The sequence below is a fragment of the Amphibalanus amphitrite genome, unplaced genomic scaffold (genome assembly GCF_019059575.1).
Source record: "Amphibalanus amphitrite isolate SeventyFive unplaced genomic scaffold, NRLGWU_Aamphi_draft 000373F_arrow, whole genome shotgun sequence".
NCBI classification, from domain to species: domain Eukaryota; kingdom Metazoa; phylum Arthropoda; class Thecostraca; order Balanomorpha; family Balanidae; genus Amphibalanus; species Amphibalanus amphitrite.
The window spans coordinates 443,177-454,827 of NW_024881867.1; the positions used below are offsets into that span (position 1 = coordinate 443,177).

Sequence of the window (11,651 nt, forward strand, 5' to 3'; positions counted from 1 at the left end):
CCTGTCTCCACAATTTATGATAAAATGCAAAGTTGTATTCAAGGCTACACAAAAAGTTGATTTACAATGCTCATCTACATCTACAGCCTATCAAAAGCATAGCGGAATGGATGACGGCGACAAACTTTTGGCACTATTTGGATATGCCATCGCATAGAAAAAAAGAGACAAAAAACTTCCTGTGATCATTTGCAATCTCTTTATCACAATCACATCACAATCAAGTCTTCTTCAGCCACAATCACGCGACGTTGAACCGGCTCGGCCATCGGTTCATACCCGTGCTCTGCTACTGGTCGATACTGAAGTACACCTGGATGCCCCAGTGGTCACTGGGAAAGCTCTGCGTGTCCGTTACTTTCTCCAGGCCGACCAGACCAAAGTGCACGGGCGTCACGCGGCCCGCGTCGCGCAGGTACACCCGGTCGAAACGCAGCCGCGGTTTGAAGCGTCCCGGCATCTCCTTGTTGGTGTTGCGCTGGGTGTCCCATGTGAACTCGACCTCCCTCCGTCGGCCGCAGCGCTCCCAGAGGTCGGACACGCCCGCAGGCGGGCCGCCCACCGACTTCATCTGTGCGCAGAAACAGCGAGCCTGCAGATACTTCTTTCGAGAGGGAACATGCCATTGCATCACTGATAGCCACTTCCTCACAAGATTCGCATTTTATTACAACTAGGTACACATTGTCAAGGCATTGGCGATTTCCAGCACATACTGCTCGATATTCGGAAACATCTAAAAAGGCAAGATTCCAAACGAAAAGTAAATGCGGTGATAAAATAAACTGCCACTATAAGCAGTGTCATATGTCTGCGAATACAAAACTACCTCGTGATCCCTGAGGTTGAGATCGCCGGCGAAGATGGTCACGCGCTCGGGGCTCGTCGCGCTGACTCGGGAGAAGCAGTCCCGGAGCTGTTGCATCCGGGTATCAGAGTGCGCCTTTGTGGACTCCAGGTGAGTATTGAGCAGCGTGAGCTTCAGAGGCCCGATGTGTGCCTACAATACGCACAAATGCCATTATATAGCAATACCAATGTGTTTCGGCAAAATTACAAACAAAGTAACCAGTACAAACATGCACCTCAAATAGGTATACAGATATGCACAGATAACTACAGCTAAGGCTGAGCTAGACACGATAAATCAGGACACTGAGTAACACCGCGCATGAGGTATGGAGCAAGGTCTGGGTCCGCCAGAGGGTCGCGGCTCAGATCGACACCTTGTAGCACAAAACTTGCCCTCATTTCCTCATATATCTTTCTATACATTATAAGGCGAGTAGAGATTGAGCTGATGGATTTTGAGGGTGATGATGGTATGTCTTGGTGTCCGGCAAAAGAATGGGATGCTGATGGTGTGTCGTAGTCGTGGGTTTCAAGCGCTGGGGATGGTGGTGCTGTTGGGTTGGATTGAGCTGGTGATCGTGGCTGAGGGAGGGCATGGATGATATAACACTGGATTGGTGTCTCGTGGAAATTAACATTGGGATCCGCGACATTGGGATCAGGCCTGCCATCTAGCGAGAGAATTATCGTAAGTTAGGAGCAAGCCGAGTGAACGCCATCTCTCAGCATTATGACACACGTGGGTGTGGTGTGTTAGTTGGCTTGAAGTGCATATTCCCACGAGTTGGAGGTAATCTTACTGGACTTGAGACGATAAAAATGTCTTAAATGCTTGAAAGCCAAAAATGTCAAGCAGCATTTAGGTATCAACGAAAATAAAATGCGTAAGACGGTGTGTATTGAAACGCCCGGTCCCATCGGCTTGTATGACCTTTTCAATGGTCATTTACTCACAATGTGTACAGCAGTTTGACAATATGTCATACATATTTGGTAGGCTTATTCCTTCTTCTCCGAATTTCGCTCGATTTTCTTCATCTTAGTTAATTGTTACGGCACGTGCCACGTGCCAACTTAGGGGTGTCGAAATTGTTCCACATAAAGTAACTCCGCAATGGCTGGGCCCATTACAGTAAAACTTCGTTAATAGTTAGGCACCCAGTGGCCAATGCATTTCCATGTGTCACTATGAGGGTGCTACTGCACGTGCGCACATGCGGGGTGCCGCTTCCATATCTCAAGAACAGCTGGGCGGATAACACTCAAGCTTTGTACACAAATGTCACATCGATGCTCGCACTGCATTGATCAGTGCTTACATTGGTGCAGAGTCGTAAAGAAAACGAGGAAATGAGATGCGTGGTGTTTATGCCTTTCTGTTCCAGCAGATGATTGATCTGCAACAGGAGATCCTTGTTTGTGAAGGCTACGTCTTCCTTTTCCACCCCTTGTTTAAAATAATATTAACAATGTACGTACGAAGAAGATCACACATCAAAGTTGTTTTAGGCGGCTATCTTGGGCCAGGGCTGCGGAGTTGAAGTCAGAGCCAGCGGTTCAGTTCCGACTCGGAGTCGTTTATTTTTAAAAGCTGTAGTCGGAGTATGAGTCGAACGTCACCGAAAAGTCATCGATTCCACAGACTTACCAGGGCTGCAGAGTCGGAGTCAGAGTCGGAGTCTGTGTGAATCGACAGTTCTGCCCGGAGGAGTCGGAGTCGATATTTGGATACCGGAATCGGAGTTGGAGCCAAAGTCACTGAAATTTCATCGACTACGCAGCACTGGTTGGGTCCTTCTCAAAGAGCGTCTTGAATGACAAATTGAGCGGCAATGACGTTAGCAATTCCGTTCAACTTTTTCATTTGACTTATAGATAGTACTTAACGTTCGTTTTGTTCTTTGATCGGGCAATTTGTTTGATTTAGGCCAAGTAAAGACTCATGTGAAAAATAGCGAAAACGACACGTGCTGGCGAAGTCTCCAATAACTCCCTGTTTCACGATTTAATGAGGAAATAACATGGAACTGCTTATCTTATTACTGACGCTGCACATAAATCTATTAATTTCTTCGCTTTTACTGACATATATAGACGTAACCTTTTGAAAAATAGCACAACAAGCCCGCTACTACACCACACTCCCGTGTGTCACAATGCTAATCAGCGGCGTTCACTCGGCTTGCTCCTAACTTACGATAATTCTCCCGCTAGATGGCAGGCCTGAGCTCAATGTCGCCAAAAACTGCGAAGACACCAATCCATTATTATCTCATCCATGGGGAGGGTGTGAGAGAAGTGGGCCTGAGTGTTACGAGTGTCATGATAAGTCTGTTGTTTCGGTGTATGATGTGGAGCTGCACGTGGTGGTGAGGTTTGGTTGGCGGGGCTCATGGAGGAGGAATGATCAGCAGAGCCTCTTATTGCTACCGCGTTTCCGCGGATGACGGCAATAGAAATTTTTTTGCCATAACCAGGCCGTCTCGCGCCTCTCGCCGGTTACTGCTGTGATCCTACGGCCGAGTTCCTGCACTAGGTTGATGGCACTGGGGCCAACAACGCCCGATGTTTCGACCGCCAATGGAACGAAAAGGTACTGGGATGATAAGGAGGCGTACCGCTGCACCTTTCGATCCTCTGCGGCCCGGGCCGCTGATCCTGGTTTTATCGCCGATTTTGTCAGGCTGCTTTCAGCAAAGTATCCGTGCATGTCGCGTCCCAGATCAGGCATTTTCCGCCTTTAAAAGGGAATGTGGTAAGCCCGTCAGGACGCTTGCCGTCACCTCTGTCAAGGCCAGTAGGCTCGATGACGGTTGGGATGCCAGATGCAGCGAGGCTGCGCTTCACCAAATCGTTCAGCTCGGCATGGCGGGGGAATCGACCAGCACTTTTGCTGCAGGATAAGGTGTGATGACCCAACCTGTCAACCGGGCGGCTGCATAAGCGACAGGCATGAGGCTCACATATAGCGGCGCCAAGACGGAGAGCCACTGCTATTCTTACGGATTCCGGATCCAAAAGAAGACCAAGGCTGGGGACCGGTACTGCTTGAAGCCATGCGGCTGTGTGAGGCTGGGTGGCGGCAAGTAAACGAGCTCTGTGGATTTGATTTGTTTCGCGGAGTAACTGTTTGTAGCCAGCCTCCGATGTCAGGTCGTCCCAAGCCCTCTGCTGTCCTGGCATAGAGGGGTCGGGGAGTGTTGCCTCACCGATTAAAGGGAGGAGTCGGTCAAGCGCAGGTTTCCTGGCCAGTGTGACATCATACATGTTTCCTAGATTGCAAAGAATTGACGAAACGAGAGGGGATGCCTCAGTCAGAGATGCTAAGTGACAGGGAAGAGCTAAACGTTCAACTGATCTAACGCCTAGACCCCCGTACCGCATGGGGAGGGAAGCCTGTGTCCAAGCTTCGTCTCCTATACTGACATTGCATATGTCTGTGAGCGCCGATCGCGTAATGGCGTCGATGGCCTGCAGTCCTGTGCTATCTAAGTACATTGGACTGGATCGCAGGAGATATTGCAGTCGGGGCGCTGCTAAGTAGTGGGTTAAAAAGAATAAGGCCGTCTGGGTGTCTAGGGAGAGGATGCGTTTACAGAGTGTTTTAATTACATCTTTGGCGTTGTTTGTGGCAGTGGCTATGCTTGAATCATGAAGAGGTGAGCCCAGTAGGGTTAGGTTGTGCAAGGGAGTTTCTGTTATACCGGGAAGAGCACTTATAACTTCGTCGATGGTGGTGGCGCATTTATCAGATAACCGATTACCCAGAAAGGAGAATTCACATTTTGAACTGTTCAATTCGAGGCCGAGCTCGGGTAATACCAATAGTCACAGACTTCTCTCTCTCTCTCTCTCTCTCCCTTTCCCGAGAGAGAGAGAGAGAGAGAGAGAGAGAGAGAGAGAGAGAGAGAGAGAGAGAGAGAGAGAGAAAATATGTGCCATAGTCCATAATGTATATAATAAAGTCAATACGATAATGATACAGTAGTAAAGCATGGCATTTTAGTTGCAGACATTCTGGCGGTGATATTTGAAATGGGTGCTCGCCAAACTTGACAATGATTTGGCGAGCTCTGTGCTGCACCCGTTACTTTGTGTCCTCAATGAACTCTTATTATGACACTCAGCGGCAATACTTTTATATCCGTCTTTATGCCAACTGGCCCAGACGCCGTTTTGTCGCAGCCTCACCTCCACACAGAGGAGGTTGCGCCCCATGGAGGTGTGCGCGTACTCGATGACCCGGTGGCCGTCCGAGTAGACGCGGAACTTGCGCAGCAGCGTGGCCGTGAAGTAGCCGCGGTCGGCGCCCGCCGAGAACAGCTCGTACTGCGGCAGCTTGGCCTCGATGTACAGGTACGTGTTCGGCGTCAACTCTTGCAGAAAGACGATATCCGGAGCCTCACTGCGAGCCAGGCAAACTGCGATAAAGAGCATGGAGAACTCAACTCAACTCAACTCATTTATTTTAACAGACCAGACAAAGTAAAGACACACAAAACATACAAATAGGATTGGTGCAAAAGCCTAAAGCTTAACTCAAGGCACCTCTCCACATTCAATAGAACTTAACAAAACATGACACCGCCGGGATTAACATAATACACCAACATAACTATAAATTAAATGAAAGGCGAACATAAACAGGTGTGTGAGATTACTCCTCCGCTGAGTCAGCAGCCGCCCCCGCCGCCCGCCGCAGTGCCATCGCCCTGACCACGAAGTCCTGGAAGAGCGCCGCGGCCTCCCGGCCGCCGTCAGTGCTTGTGGTGATACTGTCTCCGTGTATTAAATTGTGGATTAGGTCTCTTCGAGGTAAATTTAGAATTTGGTTACCTAAGACCAGTGAAAGCTGAGTGAAAAGGTTAGCTCTGACTTCCTGATAAAGAGGGCATGATAAAAGAAAATGGTGTATTGTTTCTGGTTCATTGTGACAAACGCAATGAGGGGTGGAGAGTTTCTGGAGCTGATAGAGATTGGCATTTAATGGGAGGCTTCCTGTCCTGATTTGTGTATGGAATGCGTTGCCGAGTTTTGAGCCAAAAGAGAAACTACACGGGTTGAGTCAGGAAATCTTCAACAGTAAAAGGGAAATGTCTTACAAGCTGAAATCTCAACTCACGTTTCAATTATCTTACAGACGGCTTTCATCCTCTTCTTGAGACTTCTGTCGTCCAGGCCATCTATATTCCAAGTGATAAAGGAGAACCTCTTGGGCGGGGTGGCGGTCAGTTTCGGCCTCGAGGTGTCTGCACTATCAGAGCTATCGCCGTCCGATGCCCTGGGCCTCTTTCGGTCATTCTCCAAGGCTGATGCGGCCGCATCGCTGGCGATTTACACACAGGCGTCATTGAAAAAGTATATATGCAAACTGAGTTGACATATTAATGCATATCAATGTTGACCATCAATCAATCAATATTGTTCAATCCATGATCAATTCAGTTGGATATCGACATAAGCATCAGTCAGGGTGCGAAAAGGTCATCATTAAGTAGAGTGATGGGTACATGTCTCCATACAATTCCACTGATCTTCTCGCGGATGGGTCCAGCTCGGACTAACTATATCCATCAGGCGGTAGAGTAGGGGTCGAGGCCCAGGGCCAGGGCGTTTGCAAAACCCTCGGTCTACCGTTTGTTCAGACTTTGGAAATATGCCCAGTGATGGTTACCCTCATGGAAGTGCTTACTCGATGGTAATGATCGCTGATGCCTCCGAACTTCCAGGGACGACGTGCACACCACCGCCGGTCGTTCGGGCTTCGAAATACGAGTTCAGCGACCTCTGCATGCACACAACCAGCAGGTCAATAACATTGCTGATCAAGTGTAATCTTCAACGAAATAAACAATCTTAAAACAATCCTCTTAACCCTATTCCTGGCGGGGGGGCCTTTAAGGCCCCCCCCTTCAGGTTTTTCTTGTGCCATTGTCAAACGCCGCAAGACTGAAAGCTCATACTCGGTGACTTTTTCTAAACATTCATTGCGCACATTTTGACAAAAAAAAGTTGCCGGGTCAGGTCAGGTCAGGTCACCAGAGGCGGTTTGGTGACCCCACCTCAGAAAAGTTTGCAATCACGCCAGAGCTAGAGTTTTTGACCGATCAATTTCTTCTCTTCAGGTTTTAGTTAGGGTACCAGTATGTGCAATTTGTATATCTCAGAATTTTCATATCTGTGACCTGAGGTCAGGCCAGACTCGTGACCTTTACATTGCAAGCCTATGGGGAAAATATTGAAACGCCTCCTGCTTCGTGTAAACGAGTCAAAACCACCCAATTCTTTCAGTATTATGGAAGATTATCTCATCGGTGATGATCCTGGTGCCGCTAATTGACAGGGGCACCGGCAAAGGTCATCTGAGGTCATGTGACGTCATAAATCGTTTTTCTGTCAATAAATCACATGATGGTGCTAAAGACTTGTAAGTGGTACCAAACTGCTCGCCTGGTCAAGGCCCGTCGTTTGGTATGCAGCATGACCATACCCCACAACCTCATTGATGAATGACCTGACCTTGACCTCAGGTCAAATTTCAAATTGACCTGTGAAGGTCATCACATACTTATTTCGCATCGCCTCGGCGAGAGCAACAAAAAATGTATTGGTTTTATGTCTCTATGTTTCTTAGTTTAAAAGTTAATTCTACTAAAACTAAAACTAATTCCAAAACATTTTATCGTTGATGACCTCTGGTGACCTCAATATTGACCTGACCTGAAAATGTTTTATGTAAAAGTTGTAGATCTTTAAACGACCTATCAAACGCCGTTTGCCGTTCGTCGCTGCGATGTGTAGTTTTTGAGATCTGAAGGGGGGGCCGAATCGGCCCCCCCGCCAGTTTCTTGTCCCGACGGAGCCCGCCAGGAATAGGGTTGAGCATAACTGGTGGTGAAATCTTACAGAAAGGTCCCAATCGTGATCTTGCAGGAAAAATTGGGCGCATGCCTCGTCCGTTCCGGTAATCTTGGCAAACTCGACACATCTGGCTTGACATGTGTCTGCATCGGGAATGTTGGCATCTTCCTCGTCACTCATTGCGCCAGCCTGTCGGGAGAAGTTGGGCGTGAAAACACATTGTACAACAGATCACGTGAAAACATACATTGTGCAACAGATCACATTACCATTGGCCATTTACTTCGTCCGCTCTGTGTAGTTCACGAAATTGTGTGGTATCTTATCGTCTCGGATCACCTGCCCGCAAAGACCAGCACGGATTGCAGACATTTGCGGCTACTGGGAATGTCACTGGTCGTCCCAACTGGGGCGTCCACCCGCTCTCTCCACTTGCCAGACTCGTCTTGAAGTCGACGGATGAGGGTTTGAAGTAGGTCAGTCGGTGACTAAGGAGACTGAGCGACTCACCCGCAACGGCTGTTTTCTCTCCGACAGACGCTGTTTTCTCTCCGAAGAGGACTTTAGGACTCAAGGCCTATAACACACGGGTCACGTAAAATTTGCACAGGATTAGAGTGTAGACTGCAAAGCTTGTCACCTCTGTCAGCCAAGTTCCGGGAGATGTTGATGGCCTGAAGAATGACGCCTAGCCAGGGAGTCGATTAGCTCCAGTCCTTCATGACATCGGTTGGCAGTCACGCTTACACAGGCACAAACACAGAGAACGTCTGCACCATGCCGCCTTCAAAGCTGAGCTATGACACAGCGAATGGTCTGTGACATGCCAACATGCATTAGGATTGAGGATGGTATGCCATTTTATTGCCTCACCGAGGCCCACCACACCTGTTGAGAAATGAGAATTGAGCCTGCCAAACTTTAAACATGTGAAGGTGTGACCTGGCAAAAGCCCTAAAGCCAATAGCCATTTTGAAACAGTTTGCCATTTTGCCATTTTGCCAGTTGCCCATTTCGCCAATTGCCCTTTTGAATCAGTTTATAGCTCGCTCACAGTGCAACCTGCATAGCAGGCGCCATGTTGGCAGCCGATATTTATAAGATATTTATAATAAACTTTCCTCTCCACGCCTGCCTCAAACCACCTGTTCTGGGCTGGAGAGTCACCTTTAACCACGGTGAGTAGGTAGCTCATCAGTAGCGGGCTCACGTGCGGTAGGGTGATCGTTTGCGCTGCTGCTTGGCCAATTCAGTGGCCCACTGTGACAGACTCAGTCCCGAAGGCACACCACTGCAGCAGGTATTGGTGCAGCATTTGAGACAAATTCGCCTCGACACTTCAGCATTGCGACCATCTGAGTTTATTGATGTTTCCATTCCATGGAAACCCAAAACACTGATGCATGTAGCACAATAAGCACACTGTAGCAATAAGCAATAAGCGCACTGTAGCGTCATCGTCAAAGTTTGATTAAATTTTACAGTCATGTCAGTAGGCGGAACTATGGTCAAGCGTATCCATTTTCGGGAACGCATTTTCGTTCCCATGTTTGGGAACGATAAACCCAAATATGGGAACGCCATGTAGGCATTATTTAAAACAAGAAAAAGAACCGTTAAATGACGTCCAAAAAATATAAAACGATCGTGAACCGCCTGATATTTGTCTCAATATTGTTGGGTAAGAGTTTGATATTGTAAGGCCCATCGTAGTTTCAAATCATTCCCCTATTTCTAAAGCAGTCCATCACCCGGGCCGCGAGCCCAAATTTGGGAACACTCTCGTACACTGGCGCTGCAAGCGTTCCTTATTATGGGAACGGCGTACCCAAAATTGGGAACGATTTCACCGACGCCTTTCACGGGCTCTTTTCATTAACAAGCATCACGACCAATGCCGCAAGTTATTGTTAACACAACAATCATAAGATGACCTTTCCAGCAAGACCGCCGCATGTTTCGCCGGGTCTTCTGCGCTCTTATTCCCGTCGATCCCGCAGCGGGCACGCCCCCCTCTGCAGGATTACGTAATTCACAACGCTCAGCGACGTTCAACAAGGTCTTCCATATCTATATCCACCGTCCGCGCCGAGGATGGAGGCATGTAAAGCACCTGTCTGTTTGACACTGATAGTTGACGAACACAAGTATCCAAAAATGGGAACGCTGAAACGTTTCACTCTCAAAACACCTAGTCCCAATAAAAATATACTTTTTTCCTTTCTTAATGAGTGTAAGTGGCAAAAAGCCTGGTAGGATGGGCACGAGAAATGATTGAAATCAGCATAAAAATTATAAATAAGCCACACAGAGCAACCTATATAAAAGAAATTCCCCAAAACGATCATGCTTAGAAAAACCGAAGACAAAAACCACGCTCATGACGCTCCTTAAAAACAACGCTAAACAGCTAGCATCCAAATAAAATATGTCTTTCAGGGCTGATAAAATACAGCTGAATAATTTTCGACCACTTAAACTGAGTTTACAACAGTAGTTCGGTAAAATCACGCACGTTCCACGCGGTCGTCCGCCTCGACACCAAATGTCAACAATATTACCTCAGGACTGTCCGCGTGTTGGCTTGCATATGTCAGCATCTGGTGTCGCTAGTATGAAACTTCATAACCAGGCGAAAATTATTATACTTGACCTTAAAATGTAAAAAACGCTTCATTTCCCTTAAAATTGCATGTTAAATGTAGAATAACCCATGTTTTCACCATTCCGCCATTTCAAAAAATCATTAAAAATATCATTTGACGGTCAATTTCCTTGTTCAACGGTCAGATTAAAGATAATTTTATAGACTTAGTAGATACTTAAATTAGCATGCACTTTTTTGAGACATAATGCACTAATGAGTTTTAGTGGGCGAACGGCTGAAAAATTACCTTCCGTTCTCATAAATGGGAACGCCCGTTCTCATATTTGGGAAATGGGAATGTTCCTATATTTGGATACTCATGACCATAGTTCCACCTACTGATGTGAGGCAATTGCTGTTACGGCTCCTTATGGGATAAATTCAAAAAGGCTTTAACCATTGTCCACTATATGACCAAACAACATCAAAAACATTGGAAACTGATTATGGAAGCTCAAACATCCCTAATAAAATATTGTGATTGTACGCCTAAAACATCGACGGATAACAAGTACCTATCGCAAAGATCTTGATCTTATTCATTATTCTTATTTGTTCTCTATATACCGTGATCTTATTGCTCCTTTGAAAATCATTTACCCGCGCTGTGCAATAATTTGATACCGAATTTTGTTCGCTCACAATTTTCTTCCATCAGCATGCCGCCATTTCTCGGGTTTTCATTGGTAGATATAACTTTGCCCATGCTAATCACCAATGAGATGCCGGCATTTAGCCTCCATATTTGGCAGCATCGGCAAGCTACTGATAAGATGAACAGTGAATAAGGGCCTGTTCCAGCGCCTCCAGTAGAAATTCTTGACTGGAGGCTCTACCAGAGGTTTCACTGGAGGCGCTGGAACGCAATCTGGAGATTTCTGGAGATTGGCGTCATAGATACCAAAAGAATGACAATTGTTCTCTCTTGAAATGAAAAATTTGATTTCAATTTTAGTAAAAAAGATTAACAAAATTATGGCAATGTAATTTTCTTTACATTCAAGTTGTAAAATTCTCAGTCAAAAGTTCTTTGTTTACATTCGTAATTGTCACATGTGCGCCATAATTGTAGACCAGAGCCTCCAGAGAAATTTGGACCTCCCAACTCTCTGGAGGCTACTGGAGGTTTCTGGAGCTTTGGCGAGAGCTTTCTGGAGCTTTCTGGAGGCGCTGGAACGCTCTCTGGAGGATTCTAGAGCTTTCTGGAGGTTTCTGGAGGTTTCTGGAAGCGCTGGAACAGGCCCTATATAGTTTAAATTTGGTTCAAAGATTGTCTAAATTACTAATAAAA

At 46.8% G+C, this 11,651-nt stretch overlaps 1 protein-coding gene across 1 annotated transcript; it reads right to left on the minus strand.

Moving 5' to 3' along the window:
- Positions 1–13: 13 nt before the first annotated feature.
- LOC122389808 (tyrosyl-DNA phosphodiesterase 2-like) lies at positions 14–10,948 on the minus strand. The gene is made up of 7 exons (XM_043382213.1): positions 10,928–10,948; positions 7,759–7,902; positions 6,545–6,639; positions 5,975–6,178; positions 5,044–5,257; positions 830–1,000; positions 14–571 (listed from the first exon to the last, which is right to left on the minus strand). The coding sequence occupies exons 2-7, from the start codon at positions 7,891–7,893 to the stop codon at positions 290–292; spliced, it is 1,101 nt and encodes a 366-aa protein (XP_043238148.1). The 5' UTR covers positions 7,894–7,902; positions 10,928–10,948; the 3' UTR covers positions 14–289.
- Positions 10,949–11,651: the final 703 nt, after the last annotated feature.